Source organism: Brassica napus, chromosome A7 (assembly GCF_020379485.1).
Source record: "Brassica napus cultivar Da-Ae chromosome A7, Da-Ae, whole genome shotgun sequence".
NCBI lineage: Eukaryota > Viridiplantae > Streptophyta > Magnoliopsida > Brassicales > Brassicaceae > Brassica > Brassica napus.
The window spans coordinates 15,529,444-15,547,908 of NC_063440.1; the positions used below are offsets into that span (position 1 = coordinate 15,529,444).

Consider the following 18,465-nt stretch of genomic DNA (forward strand, 5'->3'; position numbering starts at 1 on the left):
GAGCTTAGGAACTTGGTATTTCAGGTTTACAATACAACGCGAATTGAACCGAAATCCGAAATCCAAATTAAGATCCAATTTTTTTTTGAAATTAGTTAAATATGTTAATGTTTTTATATATATTAAATTAATTTAGATATTATGATAAATGGATCTTTAACTAAACCTTGTCATAAAATAACTTAGATATTTTAAAATATTTTAAAGATTTTCTGTATTTTGTTTGAATATTTTTAGCTAGTTTAGGTAATTTTTAATTAGATTTTTGAATAATATTCAGAGTTTTTTTGTTAATTTTTTAAGTTCTTTAAAAAAATAATTGGGCAATTTCAGATATTAGTTATAATCTGATCTGAACCGAATACGAGAGGAACCGAATCGGACTTGATCCAAAAATATGTCAAATCCGAATGGAACTTACGAAAATAGTAAAATCCGAAAATCCAAATTAACCTAACCGATTCCGGCTGGTCCCTAAATGCCAGGCCTAAGCAAGACAAATGGAACAAAGCACATATGCTTTCCAAACATATATACAAACAAACACACAACAAAATCATTCGATTAGTTACAAACTAGAGACTTCCATTACCTACTTTTGAGTTCTTTGGCTAAAGAAGATTTTATCTACAGTGGAACAAAAACTATCTTTACCATGTTCTAACCAGCCCCGGAGTCCAGTTTCGCCAGTCTAGCTTCGAAAGCGACTTGTTTAAGCTCATCTTATCCCTCAGATCAAGAACCTTCTTCAGATAAGTGCTCCCCCCTTGCTTAATCACCTCAGGCTCACTATCAGCTTCAATGATCTCTTCTGTTTCATCCCCAAGTGGCGCAGGAGCGTTTTCCGTCTCTTCATCAATGATGCTCCCAAGAAATGAAACGACTTCACTCATCCTAGGCCGAGATTTGGGTTGCTTCATCAGACATTTGTTCGCTAAAGCAGCTACTCTCTGAACAGACTTGATACAGTAGTACTGTCCTTGGAGCCGCGGATCAACAATCACATGGAACTTCTTAGAGTCCGATACATAAGGCTTCACCCATTCTAGAAGCTTCTGCTCTCCTCGAGGTCGGTTTCTGTCAACTGCTCGTCTTCCGGTGATCAGCTCATACAACACCACCCCAAAGCTCCATACATCACTCTTTGCTGTCAGTTTACCCGTTTGTACATACTCAGGAGCTGCGTAACCAACCGTACCTACAACCTTTTGAAAACAAAGACAAAGACTTTCAAGAGATGTTATGCTTAGAGAAAAGGCTAAAGAGGAGTGGCAACATACTGAAGTTGAGACATGACCAAGTCCTTCAGGAGGTCCTTGCCTAGCTAATCCAAAATCCGAGAGCTTAGCACTGAATCTCTCATCAAGCAAGATGTTTGAAGACTTGAAGTCTCGAAATATCAACTACAAGATTCACAAAATTAAGAAAACCATAAACACAAACGAACCTAAATCTATCGACATGTACAAACCTGAAAATCCATTTGTTCATGAAGATAAGCTAGGCCTTGAGCAGCGTCTTGAGCGATCTTCAACCTTGTAATCCATGGAAGAGAGACAGACATTACTCTGCCTACGAGATGATCCTCTAAGCTTTTATTGGACATGAGCTCGTAAACTAAGAGCCGTTGCATCCCTCTTTCGTCGTCGTCAGCGCAGTACCCAACTAGCTTCACCAGGTTTGGATGGTTCACTACTCCTAAGAAACTCACCTCGTTGATCCATTCTTTATGCCCCTGAATGCTAGAACGCAAAGCACACACCACAATGATTTACAGCACACAAAATGAAAGTCCAACAACAACACCAAGATTCAACCTTTTTCAGACACAACACACCAAGATTCAAACTTTTTCAGATAGAACACACCAACATTCAAACTTTTTCAGACAAAACACAATCAACATTCAAACCTTTTCAGACAAAACACAATCAACATTCAAACTTTTTCAGACAAAACACATGAAGATTCAATCTTTTTAAGACAGAACCCACCAAGATTCAACCTTTCTCAGATAGAATACACCAAGATTCAACTTTTTTCAGACAGAACACACCAAGATTCAAACTTTCTTTAAATAACATACAAATAATCAGCCTATCATAAACTATCCCTCTCAAGGGGAATCGAACTCGTGTCCTCTAACTAGATTCAGCAGACCAGAGTACAGAACAGAAAGAAGGGTGGAGTCATGCCTGTAAACCCTGACGGTTAAGCTGTTTCACGGCGACATTGATCTTCGAGTCGAAACCATCTACAACGCCTCTATAAACGCAACCGAACCCTCCTTCGCCGATCAGAAGAGCTCTACTGAAACCTTTCGTAGCCAGTTTCAGCTCACCGTACGTGAACACCTTCAGATCGTTCTCTTCGGCGACTCCACCGGTCCAACGTTGACTCAGCGGCTTGTGGAAACCGAAACGCTCCGGCGAGAAGCTCCAATCCGAGTCAAACTCGGACCGGCGAGTCGGGTCTGAAGCGCTCGAGGACGCCACGCTTAGAGAGCGAGCCCACGAGAGTCTCGAAGCTCGCGAAACGACGGAGTTTTCTCCTTCGTGTCCTTCTCCTCCTCCTCCTCTCTTGTCGCCATTGGTGAAGTGGAAACACTTCATCTTCTTCGTCTTCCTCCAAATCCGACTGAGTCAACTGAAAAGTTTTTTTTGGAGCCTTTTCTTCTTTTCCTTTCACTTTCAGGATGGGTAATGATCTGACGTGACGGGTTAACTTGTATTTGATGACGTGTCGAGTTAATGACCGTTGGATTTTTGAGATCTAACGTTCCTCGAGCTGACCTAACTTCCAACCAAGTTTCAGTTTATTGAAATAGTATTAGTTTGGTCGGAACGAGTAACATGCAAGATATTAAAAGAAGAAGATGAGATTCGTGCAGCAGCAAGATTTTGAACTATATTCTTGACTCTTGAGGATTAACTAGTTATATCAATATCAGTTATTGCATTTCTATTATTTACTGTGTTTTCCTTTTGTATTTTGGTGTTGTTTAGTTGTCTTTACTTGTTCCTGCTACTAGTTTTCTCTGTATCTTCTGTCAAAAACTCAAAATGGTATAAAATTTAACATTCATACCAAAAAAAAAAAAACTAGTTATATCAATTTATCGTTGTTGACTTGTTGTTTGTTTGGACCAAGTCAAATCTATTTTTCTTCATTTTTGTTGTCGTGCCTAACCTGTCTCTTCTCATATTATTAACCCAGCTTGAATAATTTTCTAAGGGCTGCATACTGCTAAAGCTTAATCCCATAGATTAACATTGACACCAATTAACACATGGGCTTTTGATGGGCTTTGCTTTTCGATTTTATGAATTGGACTTGACAAAAATGCAAAAAGGAAACGCACAACAAAGTAGTGATAAAAAACTACGAGTAAAAAATGGCCACAATTTCATAGGAACTGGTGAAATTGCTACCTAGAAAGTCACTATGGTAGATGACGACGGTAAAACTCAATTGCACCTATAAAGTTACTATTTCCAAGCAAAACTATTAGTAGATGGACTATATATTAGATTATTAGCTCCTAAACTCAATTGTACTGTCCTGTTACCAACATGTATTAATTTATAGGTAGATAAGATTGCGACCATCTCCAATGGTTTACATTATTTTTCCTCTAAAATAAAATAACTTTATAATATAATTAGATATTGCTTTAATGGTATTCTATTTTAGAGTGAAAAATAAAGCGATGAACAAAAAAAAAAATCTATATATAGAGTAAAAAATAGATTTACACTATTATAGAGTAGAAAATATAGTACAATTAGAATATTTTTACTATAAATTCTATTTTAGAGGAGAAAATAGAGTGGGATTGGAAATATTTTTAAATATTTATTATTTTGTTCAGTATGTTGTCACAATAGGGTTGACAAAGTGTTTTTTCAGCCGTTATAATTTATATTTTACTCATTTATTTACTCTGTGCGTATTTCGATAGTTAGATAAAATGATAGAACTAACAAAATTTAGAAATTATTTGGTGATAAAAATTTGTAATTTTTAGTCAGAATTTAGAAATTGTTTACTACCAGAAATGTATCCTCTATTTGTGATATTATTTTTAGAAAAATAAAAGAACAATTATTTTCTAGCTTACATAAGTTAGAGAAATGATATTGCAGTATTGTAGATAGCTACTATTTTCTATTATTTTAACTTGATTATATTTTATGTTTGAATAAATTGAAACAATGTTTCAAATTACATATGTAATACACTAATATAACACACTATTTCTTTTTGAGCAAACACTAATACAACACAAATAAGATGCATTATTTTGGAAAAATATAAAACTGCACTGATGTGACTGATGGAGTGTAATTTTCTTACTATAGATTCTGAATGGTGACTGCAGTTTGAGCGGTGCAGAACAAGCGGTTCAACTGCGGTGCGGTTCTAATAGTTCTAAAAATGTATAGATATATAGTATATGTAAAGTTTTTTGTTATTGTTAACTGTTAGACGGGGCCGATGATCACCATTAGAAGCCTAAAAGAACGTAGAATATTATAAATATTTGTTATTGATCTCACTTTTGCACGCTTTTAAAGACATTTTAAAACCTAAGTTCAGATTTTCTTGATAGCATTTTCTTTTTGATCAAAGCTTGATAGCATTTATTTTCCAACAGTTAATGGAAGAAATTTATAGATAGGGAACAAAAAGAACCCACCACCCATGTGCGAACCTCATCTTTCTTTCTCCTCGTTAAGAACCCAATGGACCTTCTTCCTCCTTGATGTGACTCTTTTCTACTTCTTTTTTATCTATACACATTTCAATTAGAACGATGATGTGGAAACATGAAAATGGATTCGATCATTTATCAAATGTATATTATGCAATTTTATATTCGATGGTATAGGTTCAGCTGAGGGAATAAGGCAGCATTAATACTTTTCGTAATGATCTGATTGCTTGTGTACAAAATTTCACTATCATCTATTTCGTTTTAGCCCTTCAAAGTTAATCCAACAAAATCCCAGGATTCTCATTCACTTTTTATATTCTTAGATAACTCAAATATTTATGACCAATCAATTAATTCTTTACTTTTATTTCAAGTACAGTCACCAACAATGAGATTAAAGTAATAAGCGTTTACGAATTGAATAATGGGTAACCCATCAATCATGTGAAATCTTTTTAGTGAATTTGCTAGACTAATGTAAAACGATCTTTTTGCATAAATAATGTAGACACAAAACTGTAAAAAAGTTTATGTTTCTTGCATGTAATTTTATAAACAAATCGATACCATATATCATCTATTCTCTTTTTTTTTTTGCAAACAAAATAATATCTTATAGTTTAGCGCATCTACTCAAATTATTTTCATTCAATACTGAAGCAAATCGAGTTGGTCTAAACTCAAGTTGATCTTAGAGTGATCAAAAGAACCGAGAGAAGAAAGATGATGGCTCGACCAGTGTCTGCAGCTACCATTGCTTCGGCTGGTCAGATGAGATAGAAGCGAGCATATGAAATGTTCATGAATACTTGAACCTGCATTCCCTCTGTAAATTTACTCTATTCAGTACTAAAAAATTCCTTTGTAACCTGTTCTTGGGACTTACTAATATAGTAAAAGTACATTCTCTTAAAAAAATAACATAACGCGCCCAATGTTCATGTTACAATATAGGGGTCTACAAGAAGCATTACAAACCGCTATTACTGCTTCTTTACTGTAATCGGTCCTAACAGAAGAACACCTATCACTGCTTGTGCTCCTTCTACTTTCAACAAACTTCTAATTTTGCCCGAAAAGAAAACATTAAACATTTAAACCCCACACGCTAAAGCACTATGAACCATATTAGCCACTGTGGCACTTTTCACACACCCCAACGAAGACAGCAACAAAAAGAAAACCCATGAGAGATAGAAATTAGGAATTTATAGTGGTCTGGAAACATGAAAATAATACTATATTATATATAATAATTTCTCAATTACTAGTTGCCTTCGGCTTGGAAATTTTGATAATAGTAACAATACATAGAAAATACTAATATATGGGGATATTGGTAGATGATTCGCCTCTAGACTCTGAAGTTCTTTCCCATGAAAGTCTGTCCAAACTGCCAATGAGCGGGAGCGATGTTCCATGACGTGGAACTTCTACGGTCGCTGCCCGTGACTCTAAAAGAAAGTGCTTGGCCAACTAAAACAGAGTTTGATTGCCAGTTTTGCCCCCAGTTTCGGCTCATGGTCATCCACGAAGTTCTTGTTCCTTTCACGCTTAGCCGCACTATGTTTCCGACACCGGCAACGTTTGTGACCAGAACCAAGTTGAAGTAGCGGAAACCGTTGATCGTGAACCTCATTCCTCCTATCTTCCGACATGGCACTCTGTAGTAATTAAAAGAAAAGGGTACTTTCGTCATTTAGGGTTTTCTATAAAATAAACTTAGAAAACGCGTGTTGACTATAGAAATACACATTCCATTATTGTTACCCCATTACTTTTATCATTTACGTAATAGTACTAGCTGTGTAGCAAGAGATTGTTGGAGGGACAGTTTCGTCCTTTTGTACTAAATAAGATCTTTGTAAGATTTGGTAAAATTGCCGCGTACGAAAACCGACATAAATGCTACACCCACTCGCGCCAAGAATCAAAGAACAAGACTCTTCAACCATGGTATTTCTATAATGTTACGTTTCGTACCCCGAACTTTAATTAGTAAAAGATTAACCTAATATAGAAAGAAAGATTTATAAAACTCCCTAAAACTCATACTTACAGAAAATTTAAGTTTAGGATCAGCCAAAATAACCCTACTCTCCAAATTCTCAACGCACTTAACTAATTATTGAATTCCCATAAAATGTTATGTTTCATACCCCAAAGTTATTATTGTGCTCCATTAACCCTAGTTGTTCAGAAATTTTAGTCGTGACTACTAACTGGAGTTACTGGACCCATATATTTATTAGATGTTGTTTAATGCTCCAAACTATTAATTCTGCGGATGCAAACCCAATCGGTCAGAATCCAGACATAAAACTTCTCAATCGCACCCCTAAATTTAAACAATATTAGGTTTCAGCCCCACACCCCCATAATCTTAAAGTTACCAAAAGTGACACTCAGCTACCCTGTTGAGCTTAATCTGATGAGTTCAACTCAAATAAACACTTTAAATTGATTTTTCTTACCGGCGAAAAGAGACAGGGACAATTCCAGCGCGATACTCGGCGATCTTGAGGAACATAGGCATAGCGAGATCGAAGTGAGGCCTAGGAGGGTTGCACCATCCGCCATTGTCACTGGGCTGAGCAAAGTTCGGCGGGCAAAAGTTGGTCGCGGTGACGAAGATGGAAGGGCTACCTGAGTGACACCACTTAGGATCACTCGCGCACTTGAGCTCGAAACAAGCGCCGCAACTGTAGCCGTTGTTGAACAGAGCCGTGCTTAAAGCCGCTGTGTTCACACCGTAGCCTTGGCTGTACAAGTTACCGTACCCACACGCACCTCCTGTTTCATATAAAACAGAGTAAAAGGTAAGAATATACAATATCCCAAGATTTTAACATTTATGAAAAGGTTAATTAGGCAATGTGGTAAGTTCTGTTAGCATAGATGAGAAGTTGAGAACTAAAGATGGGAACTTTAAATTAAAGTTGAAACCTTTGTGTGTAAAAGTTAACATTCTCAAGATTTCAACAATGTTAAAAATGTTATATTTTGTGATTTTGGTGGAAGAGAAGAGATATAAATATATATAACATACCCATGGTGCCAGAGGCATCAGAGCCACCATAGAAAGTAGCATGAGCAGTTTCCCAACCACCTCCATTGTAAACTCCTGGGATTCTTCCTTCAGTAATTGTTGTGAAATCCGCAAGAATTGTGAGAATACATAAAACCAAACCCAGCATTTTCATTTTTGATAGGGGGAGAAAGATTAAGCAAATATAGAGAGAGACTCTGTCAGATGGAGGCAAGAGGAAGAAGAAGAGACTCTTTGGAGTGTTCTCATGTGTGTGGGAAGAGAATGGAGGTGTATATATAAATTACATTACGCATTAATAAATATTTTATTTTACTTGACTCGTAAAATATTCTCTTATCTTTATCGTTACAGGCTTACAGCAGGAGTTTTAACATGATTTGGATTCATGATAAAGTAAGAAAAAAAGATAATACGATTTAAAGAAGATTTTGTATGGTCTCATGTACAAAAGTCATGTCTACAATACAAATCCATTACTACAATATGTTTGGTCCTTGCTCTTCCTTCTGTGTGTGCATCAGAAAATATGTCGATTGCAAATGTCAAACGCGGGTAACAGCGCGTTCTTTATAACCACCCAATCATAATTGGTTACGTACAGATAAAGGCGATGTTGCTCCACTCAGGTTTGATAAGATATGCTCACCCTCTGCTCAAGCGCGTTTGGACGACCACTCTCTTGTTGCTATCAATAGTTTCGCCCTACAAAGTTGCTAAATCTTCACTCGCTCTGGACCTATGATAAATATTGATATGTGTGTCACTGTATGTAATGTGGATCTTTGGTAACTAGTGATATGCGTATGGAATGTACTGAGTTTAACAAATTCTTGTATTAGCTTAGTTAGTTTTTCTTTAAACAATTAGAGTTTATAGTCATTTCTAAACACTGGGCTAAAAGAAATTATATGTTTTGTTTTGCATTACCTAATAATTTGAAACATTTTCTAGTTATAATGATGATGATGATGGTTGTATTACGTAATTATGAGATATGTTTTATGATGTTCACGGGTTTTCATATGAAACACAATTTTTTTTTTGTCTACACGATACACTAAATAGGTACTATGAAAATTTCCATATACTTTCACTTAAGAATTAAAATTCATACATCATCATAATTAAGGTGTTACAGTATCTTAAATCTTAAATTAAAACCAAAGAAAACAATTATCGTTTTAGTATCACACCTAATACCTTTCTTAAGAATATTTTTCCCTTTGTTGCAAGACACATAATTGGTCCGTAGGTAACGGACCTGAGCAAATAAAAGGTATTTTTATGTTACTTGGAGGCTAAAGAAAACTCAATTATCTAAAGTTCCTTAATTCACTTTTTGCTTTGAAAGAAGGGTTTGTTGTTAGTTCAGATTTTTATTATAATAATCTAGGAAATTCGATATGAACGTTTAAGTAGTTCAATATTATATTTTATCTGCGGTCTTGAATTACTTATAAAATCTGGTTCCATCCTGGATTCACAAATGTTGATTTCCTTAGATCCGGTTCACTTAGTGTTTATTTCCAAACCCAGTCTGGATACAAAAAGCTAACCTGCATGGATGTCTAAACCAACAAATAGTTGTAAGAACCCTTGTTTTAAAAAGCAAAGAGTTGTAAATCGAACGTGAAGTTGCAAATGCTTAGGCTCTAATGGATAATCTTATAGTACACAAAATCGAAAAGAACAACCAGTGGTGGAGCTAGCTTAAGCTGAGGATGGTCATATGACCCATATGGATTTTTATCAAAAGAAAAATTTCGAAACAAAACTGAACCCTAGTGAAAGGTTGAGCTGGCTCCGCCACCGAGAACAACAACAAAAAATAGCACAAAGACAAAATCGAAAAGAACCATTTACTACTTTCTCAAATATGTGTTATCACACTTAAAATTTTTCTAGTGCTTTATAAAAGACTTGAAGTCTTTATGTTTTAATCTAGTGTTGAAAATTCCATAAAAATACTCCAACTAAATTTTGTTAAGCTTTTTAATACCCAATTTTTTTTGTTACCCACTTTTATACTTCAACTAATTATTTTTCTTATTTTAATATACAAATTTTTAAAACTGTGCTCATTTTAATACCTAAACTTTATTTATTTTGATCAAAAATATTAATAAGTTTCAAATAAAATTCAAAAATCTCTAAATTCACAAAACAATCTTAAAAATTCTAATTTTATTTCAAGTCTTAGAATAAAATTAACTAAATTGTCGATAATCTTAAACTGTGTAATAAAAGTTTAAGTTTTAAATATCAAATTTAATTTATTTTTGGAAATAGAAACCAAATTTATTTTTGTACCTTCAAAATTAAGTTTTTCTAAACTTAATTTTTTTCCCATAATTTAGTTACTTTCTTTCCAATAACTTAAAATAAAAAGTGGGAATTTTAAAGTTTTTTTTAGAGTTTAGAGATTTTTTAAATTTCGTTTTAACTTTTAATATTTTTGATTAAAATAAATAAAGTTTGGGTATTAGAATGAGCACAATTCTAAAAGTTTGTATATTAAAATGAACAAAATAATTAGTTGAAGTATCAAATTGGGTAGCGAAAAAATTTGAGTATTAGTAAATTTTACAAAATCTAGTTGGTGTATCTTTGTGAAATTTTCCCTTTCCTATATTTTCTTTAAAAGCATCTTTCAGTCACCTACTTTGTATATTTTTCAGATAATACAGTTTTAAGTTGTCACATGGTATAGGTACAATGAATTTTTTTACAAAATCTAGTTGGTATGTGCATATTAGGCATATTTAGTTATTCGGTTGGGTTTGGTTAAGAATTTTAAAATTTTCAGTTTTAGAAATAAATCTTATTTTTTTTTTTTTTTACGACAAAAGGCTAAGAAACTAAGAAGATTCCTGATCCGAGAGCCACCTCGGAGGAACTGAGTCAACATAAACCATAGCAGATGGCGAAGTTCTAGCACCTCGTGCCAGCTTGTCCGCCAGAGTATTTTGCGCCCTTGGTATATGCTGGATAGTAAAGTTGAGAAAGAATTCCTTACATCGCAGAAACTCCTCCATGTGTGTAGTGAACGCCGGCCATTCTGTCGGTGTAGACACCATCTTCACCAATTGAGAACAGTCTGTTGCAAACACCACCTCTGAGATTTGTAGGGTCTTCATGCACTCCATCGCCCATATCAACGCTTCACATTCAGCATGTAAAGGTGATAGACTCCTGCGAATAGACATTGCACCCATCATAGTATCATTTGATCCATCTTTTCTGTAGACCCATCCCTGCCCTGTATAAAGATCATGTTCCTTCCATGCTCCATCTATATAACACTTGTTAACTCCATGTGGAAAATGGGTCTCTGCAATATGTAGAGATTCACGGTTTATAGGTTCCTTTGTCTGGGCTTCAGCCCACAAAACACCTTCTATTTTCGCCATTCGAAGAATATCAAAAGGGGTTTTTATCTGATTCTTAAAAACTTTAGCGTTTCTATTCTTCCAAATATACCACAATATCCATGGAAAATAATTCAAATCTGGTTCCTTAGGTAACCGCCAGAAAAGATAGTCCATATTTGTGAAAAGTGACGGGGTGGGAAAGACACCTGGGCATGAAGGAATATTAGATAAAGCCCACGTTTGTAGTGCTAATGGACACTCAAACAGAACATGATTAATAGATTCTTCCTCTGCACCACATATTTGACATTTCACATCACATTTTATCCCTCGTGAATGAAGATTCTTGGTTACCGGTAGACTACCCGAAAGTATCTGCCAAACAAAATGTTTCAGCTTTGATGAACATTGAAGCTTCCAAGAGTGAGCCAACAGTGGCTTAATATCTGGTCCCAAAACTCTATCATGAGATCCCATATCCGGAAATAATTTATCCGTACGATAACCTGATTTAACTGTATATCGACCATGGTCCGTAAAATGCCATCCATATGAATCTGGTTTTGGGTTACGACTAATAGCTAAACTCCGTATAATATCCACATCGTCCTGGTGAATATATACTTTGAGCAAATCCAGATTCCAAGAGAGATCGACTGGATTAATTAAATCCTCCACCTTAAGTAATGGATTCAAATATTGATTCGAACATTTTGGTATTGCTGACCTCGGGCGAGGAGCAGGGATCCAAGGATCATTCCAGACTGAAATGCTTGAACCAGTTCCCACTCTTTTGATTAGCCCTTTATTAACCAGAGATCTAGCTGATGTAATACTTCTCCACCCATATGAGGGAGAATATGATCTGATTGGATCCAAAGGATCAGATTTTCTATAGTATCTTCCTTTAAAAACTCTTGCAAAAAGAGAATCAGGTTTATCGATTAACCTCCATAGTTGTTTTGCTAATAATGCCGTATTAAAATTTTGAATATCTCTAAAACCAATACCACCGTCCGGTTTATCTTTGCACATTTTATCCCATGCAAACCAATGCATACCTTTTTTATTACCACTACCACCCCACCAAAAATGAGCAACCGTGCTGGTAATTTTTTTCGTAACCGTTTTTGGTAACCGAAAGCAGGACATAACATGAGTTGGCATAGGGGATGCTACTGCTTTAATTAAAACTTCCTTTCCTCCTTTCGTAATGAATCGAATAGTCCAATTATTAATCTTATTATTGACCCTTTCATTAAGATAACCAAATACTTGTGTTTTAGAGCCACCAAGACTTTCGGGAATCCCCAAGTATGTTCCCATACCACCAATTGTAGTAATGCCCAAAACCTGTTGCACCTCTAAACGTGCTACATCCGGTACCTTATGACCAAACTGAATGGAAGACTTCTGAAAGTTAATTTGTTGCCCCGATGCTCTCTCATAGTCTTTCAAAATCTGTATGATAGTCTCACATTCTTGCCTATTAGCTTTGCAAAAAAAGAGACTATCATCCGCAAATAATAAGTGTGTGATTGTCGGACTACCACGCGCGATTTTTAACCCCGTCAATAATTTATTTTCTTCCTTTTTCCGTATATTTGCTATTAATGCCTCAGTACACAAAATAAACAAATAAGGTGATAACGGATCACCTTGACGAAGTCCTCGGTTTGGTATAATATGTCCTTTTGGTTGACCATTAATCACAATTTTATATTTTACCGACGTAATACAAGACATTATCCGAGATACCCACCTTTGTGCGAAACCCAACTTTAATAGCATCGCCTCAATAAAAGGCCATTCAAGCCTATCATATGCTTTGCTCATATCTGTTTTTATAGCCAAAAATTTCTCCTTACATGAATTATTCGTTCTTAATCCATGAAACATCTCCTGAGCAATTAATATATTATCGGAGATCAGTCTCCCAGAAACAAAAGCGGATTGTGTTTCTGATACCAATTGTGGTAGTAGCCTCTTCAGCCGTTGGCAAAGCACCTTCGAAATAATCTTATAACCCACATTACATAAACTAATTGGCCTCAATTCCGTCATTCTACTTGGTCGCACTGTCTTTGGGATGAGGCAAATATTGGTCATATTCATCCTCTCCTCCAAATATCCAGTCCTAAAAAATTCGTTAACCATATTTGTGATATCTGATCTAATAATCGACCAGGATTGTTGGAAAAATAAAGCTGTCATTCCATCCGGTCCTGGAGCTTTTTCAGGATGCATCATGAATAAAGCTGATTTCACTTCCTCCTCTGATGCCCAAGAGGTCAAAGACCTGTTTTGATCCTCTGTAATCAAAGTAGGCACCTCACTTAGAAAATCTTCATAGCCCGAAGGTGATGTCGTTGTGAACAAGTCATTAAAGTAATCTATCGCAACACCTTCTACCTCAGATTCTGATGTTACCCAATTACCACCACTATTGTGCAAACCCACAATTTTATTTTGTATTCGTCTCTGCTTAGTTAGGGCGTGATAGAATTTTGTATTTCTATCCCCTTTTGCATGCCAAGTCGTTCGACTTTTTTGTTCCCAGTATAATTCTTCATCCCTATAAGCTTCTTTTAACTTCCTAGAAACTTCTAGCACCTCCTCATATGTCTTGGTATTATCACACTGAATGTCCTCCAAAGCCTTCTGAAGAGAATTAATCTTTTCCTTCCCATATGGTGGATTATTTTTCCTCCAAACCGAAATTTCATGTCTACAGTTGATAATTCTATCTACCACTCCCGAATTATGACTTGGCCTTCCTGTAGACCAACCTCTCGAAATGGAATCCATAAGACCATCCATACCAATCCATCTCTTATCAAACCGAAATTGCCTTCTCGTTCTTACTTGTTTCTCATCTAAATTCGTCACAATAGGCCTATGATCCGAGCCTACCATTCCCAAATACTCGACAAATGCGGACGGGAATAGGGTGTGCCATTCCACGTTCCCTAAAGCCCGATCTAATCTACATTTTACCGTTTGTTTGTTCCTCGTCCCACTCCATGACATAGTATTTCCCACAGCAGGAAATTCCAAAAAACCACAATTGTCAATCATATTATTAAAATCGACAAAAGTGGACGTGTGTCGTAACACCCCCCCTTCCTTCTCATGATTACCTCTTATTTCATTTAGATCCCCAATAATAAACCATGGGTCCACTCTATTTATCCCAATTCGAGTAAGACGTTCCCAAACGTGGTCTCGAAGACCCTGAACGGGGTCCCCATATACAAAAGAAATAAAAATTGTTTTTCCTTTATATGTGGTTTCAATATCTATTATTCTATTACTTGAATAAATAATAGACACCGGTGAATCGTGATCATAATAAAGAGCCAGTCCTCCACTTCTCCCAATAGGATCCACCGTATGTAGGTGTTTATACCCAAAATGAAATTGAAAATTCTGAACAAAATCAAACTGTTGTTTTGTTTCTGATAAGAAAAGAAACGCCGGTTTATGTTTATGCCATATATCCCTCAGATAACTAATTGTATAATTGCTCCCCATTCCTCTACAATTCCAACTCAATATTTTCATATCCAAGTCCTTATATTATTTTTTAATAAATTTTTAAAAACCTTACTCACGATAACTGTATCCATTACAAGAAATCGTGTCCATGTACGATGATCTTTCATAACTAAATCCCACGTACATCCCCCTTTTTCCTTTTGTGTAATCATTTGATGAATTTTGTGTTTAAAAAACAAGAAAATAAAGCCTTTGTAGATCCATAATACACGTCCCTTCCAAACCAATTAATTAAAGGATAAGTCATACAACCAGTTTCATCAGCCACTTGCTTTATTAACAATTGTGATCCACGAAAATCTAAATCCAAAACTCCAGCTCCACCAGTCTCCCAGTCCCTCAAAAACAAAGAATTGATAAACTCACCGAAACCATTAAAAGAATAGAACTTATATTCATGAAAATAAAAACCTGTCCAAAAGATTAACACATTATCATCAATAAGCAAAAGATTTGTATCATCGCCTTGACTTATACAACTGAACCAGAGAGATAAACTAATCTCAACACTGAAGCTCCTATTTACTTCAACCCGATACTTACTACCTGCATGTTCGTGACGTCCGCAACACAGCCAGTAACGGTCCCCAGCATGACAACGTGACCAAATCATATACATTTTCCAACTGGAAAACCAAACATTAAAGCCACTCTTCCAACTTCTTTCCTTACACAACTTTGCATACAAATTGTACCGCTTTGAGCCCAAGTCACAAGCCACAACCTGACTGTCCATTCCTGTAATAGCATCCAACAAACTTATAACTGGACTAGACCAGTAACCATTCCAGAACAGCATCCACATCGTTAACCATTTCCACAAACCATAAAAACAACTATACGAACACCTATAGACCAGTTCCAAGCTACTCCGATACCCTATTGACCTCATAACCACAGTAAAAATACATACTTCCAAATGAAACCTTATACTCCAACATAGACGAAGAAAATTAAAACGGGAACCAACTCCTTTATTCCAACTCCCTGACTTTATCAGAGACAACTTAAACCAAGAGAACAAAATATAATAAACCAGAAACTTCATATCAAAAGCCCTACACTTATTCATAACTTAATTGAAAAAAAACCAAGGAAATTAATCCTGGTCTGGTTTCGGCTTAATCAAAGCCTTCCTGGTGGGGACTTGACCCTTGTCTCCCGCCTTACTGCCTTGTTTTGCCATTGCCTTCTTCCGTGGAGACACGAGACTCTGAACCAATCTTTTCTTCGCGTTTCCTCCCATGGCAGCAGCAGTGATCTTCCCATTCTTCTTCTTTGGGACCTGATGCTCTTTCTCTCCTACTAAGTCTTCACTTTCAGCAACCGGAGAAGCTTCCACAACATCCATGGAGTTTAAATCACCAGACGCCTCTCGCTCAGAACTCACATCGTCCACACCATCCTCCATCATCTCATACTCCAAATGCCCATCTTCCTCATCCAGGCCTGCTACCATCTCCGACGACACCACCTCTTCCTTGTTTCCCATCTCCAGCACCTGCATTCCTTCCTGCTCCGCATTTGAACACTCCACAAAATTATTTCCCTCCATACCTTCCGTCTCTGCCGTAGCCACCTCCTTAGAGAATCCCGACTTCTCCATAACTTCTTCCCTCCTCTGAACCGTTTCTACAGGATCCCCACCTGATGTTACAGCAAGTCCCTCCTCATGACCTTCGCTCTCAAACAGTAAAGCTTTACGGGCCTTAGACTCTGAAACCTCCCCCTTTGCCCCACTCTTGAAAGCCTCAAGCATTAATTTTTGTTGAGTATCCAGATGGCCTCCCACCTCCTGGTTCCTCAACCCATTGATACCACTCGTTGCCATAACATAGCTATCATTCAGCTCGTGAGGTGGAAGATATCCAGCCTGTCTAACATACCTCGCCGTTGGTCTCCCATTTTCTCTATACCTTCTCCCTGGCCCCGATTTGGCTACCCCCCCTTGTCTTCCTCCCTCATAAGCAATGCCTTTCCCTTTCACATCCTGCTTTCCCGCCCCCTGCTGGTTTTGCCTCCTACTCTCTCCACCAGAAGTGTTCTCCGTATGTTGAGACTCCACTGCCCCCTTATAGCTTAACGCTTTCCCTCCTTGATCCGGCTTGTCAGATGGACCAACATCACCATCCTCCGTTGCGTCTTTCGTGGTAGGACACCTTGATTGGTCGTGTCTCAAGCTCGAGCACGTCCTGCAGAAGCCATGAAGACGATCGTAGCGCAACGCAATCACTGTCTCCTCCCCACTATGAAACTCCACAGTGATAGAAAATACCAGCGGCTTAAACGCATCCAAAATCACCCGAATCTTCCCATCATTAATATCAATCGCATCATCTCCACGAACCTCCCCCAACGCATCACCAATACTCTTGAAAGTCGGTTCCGCCCAAAAGTGTAAAGGAACTCCAATAGCCCTCACCCAAAAAGTAATCTTCGAAGGATAATTATCCTCCACCACAGGTTCCCATCTCACCACAGACAACATCCAGTTATCAAAATGAAAAGGCCCCTTCTTAAGCACTTCAATGATATCCTCCTCTTCCTGAAAATCAAACTGGAATCTTCCAAGACCCAAGTCTGCGCCCACCACCCTCTCTTCAACATTCCAGATTCGTGGGAGATGATACAGCAATCCATTCATCTCCTGCTTCGGCGGATTCATGCACCGGCCAATCAGAGTCTTTGAATACCCCGTAATAAGCGTGGAGTTGTCAAACTTCGGGATCGAAATCTTCAAACCCCCACTTGGCGCCTGCTTCTTCTGGCCCCCAGACTTCACAAGCCATTGTCCTTGAGACATGATTCTCCTCACACAACCAGAGAAAAAACAAGAGTATAAAGATATATAAGTCAAGAGTGAACAGAGAATATGACTTAACAAAAGCTCGTAAGGTGTTCTATATATACACAACCAGCAAGCAATATTTCTATCAATCATAAACTGTAAATGCCCCAAAATATCATTTGCAATCCATTTTGATATCAAAAAATCAATCTTCAGCCAAATTGAGCATCTATTAAAACCGAAGAGATCCACCGAAATTATTTTGTATCCATAATCCACCCTAACACTCAATCGAAAAGATTGATCAGTAACTTTGGAAATTCCACCAAATCCATAGAAATCACGATCTTCTAAGATACTCCCAAATCTCCCTTTTACATACATCCACATCCCGTATTTCCTATTACCAAACTCATATGAGAAAGGAAAAATATTAATTCGCTGAAAGTCTACCCAAAAATAATTGTACAGAAACCACAAAATTACCATAACGACGAGATCCCCGAATTCCTTTTTTCCTGCCAGCAGATCCCAATAAGATAGAAGTTTTTCGCTAGCCAGCCTAAAATCATTCAAATTCCAAATTGGAATTTCCTTACGATCCCCATATCTCCAGATTATTTGAAAACCCCAAGATTCCCCCAGATTCAAATCGCCATATACCGTCGCATTGAGAATCAAACCGATCCCCCTCTCCTGATGATAACCCTTCCTCCGATCTTCCAAAATCAAAAGAAAAAATTGAAACTGACACAGATTCATCTTCTATTGGCAATCGCCATTTTTGTCGCCGTTTCTCTCGTTAAATGTTTTTTTTTATAAAAAAATTTATCTTATGACTTAGAAATAAATCTTATTTGTAATCAAATTATATTTAGTTCAGCTTGGTTCTAGTTTTCTATTTTTCATTTACAGATTTTAGAAAATATATCTCATTTGAAATTAATTTATATTTTCCTTTAGTTGTTAAACAAAAAAG

General features: G+C 36.8%; 4 protein-coding genes across 4 annotated transcripts; all 4 read right to left on the reverse strand.

Moving 5' to 3' along the window:
* Positions 1 to 501: 501 nt before the first annotated feature.
* Positions 502 to 2,843, reverse strand: LOC106352628 (serine/threonine-protein kinase PCRK1). Its single transcript, XM_013792251.3, has 4 exons — positions 2,196 to 2,843; positions 1,472 to 1,735; positions 1,281 to 1,403; positions 502 to 1,205 (listed from the first exon to the last, which is right to left on the reverse strand). The coding sequence occupies exons 1-4, from the start codon at positions 2,610 to 2,612 to the stop codon at positions 651 to 653; spliced, it is 1,359 nt and encodes a 452-aa protein (XP_013647705.2). The 5' UTR covers positions 2,613 to 2,843; the 3' UTR covers positions 502 to 650.
* A 3,097-nt stretch (positions 2,844 to 5,940) lies between these two features.
* On the reverse strand, positions 5,941 to 8,244 carry LOC106352629 (expansin-A6). The gene is made up of 3 exons (XM_013792252.3): positions 7,767 to 8,244; positions 7,192 to 7,510; positions 5,941 to 6,381 (listed from the first exon to the last, which is right to left on the reverse strand). The coding sequence occupies exons 1-3, from the start codon at positions 7,918 to 7,920 to the stop codon at positions 6,072 to 6,074; spliced, it is 783 nt and encodes a 260-aa protein (XP_013647706.1). The 5' UTR covers positions 7,921 to 8,244; the 3' UTR covers positions 5,941 to 6,071.
* A 44-nt stretch (positions 8,245 to 8,288) lies between these two features.
* On the reverse strand, positions 8,289 to 14,704 carry LOC125576556. The gene has a single exon (XM_048736890.1). The coding sequence runs from the start codon at positions 14,702 to 14,704 to the stop codon at positions 10,628 to 10,630; it is 4,077 nt and encodes a 1,358-aa protein (XP_048592847.1). The 3' UTR covers positions 8,289 to 10,627.
* A 947-nt stretch (positions 14,705 to 15,651) lies between these two features.
* Positions 15,652 to 18,347, reverse strand: LOC106442617. Its single transcript, XM_048736891.1, has 2 exons — positions 17,973 to 18,347; positions 15,652 to 17,505 (listed from the first exon to the last, which is right to left on the reverse strand). Exon 2 carries the CDS (start codon positions 17,499 to 17,501, stop codon positions 15,798 to 15,800), a length of 1,704 nt encoding a protein of 567 aa, XP_048592848.1. The 5' UTR covers positions 17,502 to 17,505; positions 17,973 to 18,347; the 3' UTR covers positions 15,652 to 15,797.
* Positions 18,348 to 18,465: the final 118 nt, after the last annotated feature.

What these genes read in the sequence shown, in the direction of transcription:
- LOC106442617 (XM_048736891.1), bottom strand. Translation starts at nt 17,501, where the DNA reads ATGTCTCAAGGACAATGGCTTGTGAAGTCTGGGGGCCAGAAGAAGCAG.
- LOC106352629 (XM_013792252.3), bottom strand. Translation starts at nt 7,920, where the DNA reads ATGAAAATGCTGGGTTTGGTTTTATGTATTCTCACAATTCTTGCGGAT. An exon ending in TGATGCCTCTGGCACCATGG is followed by an intron (nt 7,511 to 7,766) that starts GTATGTTATATA and finishes TATATGAAACAG; the next exon opens with GAGGTGCGTGTGGGTACGGT. An exon ending in GTCCCTGTCTCTTTTCGCCG is followed by an intron (nt 6,382 to 7,191) that starts GTAAGAAAAATC and finishes TAATTACTACAG; the next exon opens with AGTGCCATGTCGGAAGATAG.
- LOC106352628 (XM_013792251.3), bottom strand. Translation starts at nt 2,612, where the DNA reads ATGAAGTGTTTCCACTTCACCAATGGCGACAAGAGAGGAGGAGGAGGA. An exon ending in TTAACCGTCAGGGTTTACAG is followed by an intron (nt 1,736 to 2,195) that starts GCATGACTCCAC and finishes TCTAGCATTCAG; the next exon opens with GGGCATAAAGAATGGATCAA. An exon ending in ATGAACAAATGGATTTTCAG is followed by an intron (nt 1,404 to 1,471) that starts GTTTGTACATGT and finishes TGAATCTTGTAG; the next exon opens with TTGATATTTCGAGACTTCAA.
- LOC125576556 (XM_048736890.1), bottom strand. Translation starts at nt 14,704, where the DNA reads ATGAAAATATTGAGTTGGAATTGTAGAGGAATGGGGAGCAATTATACA.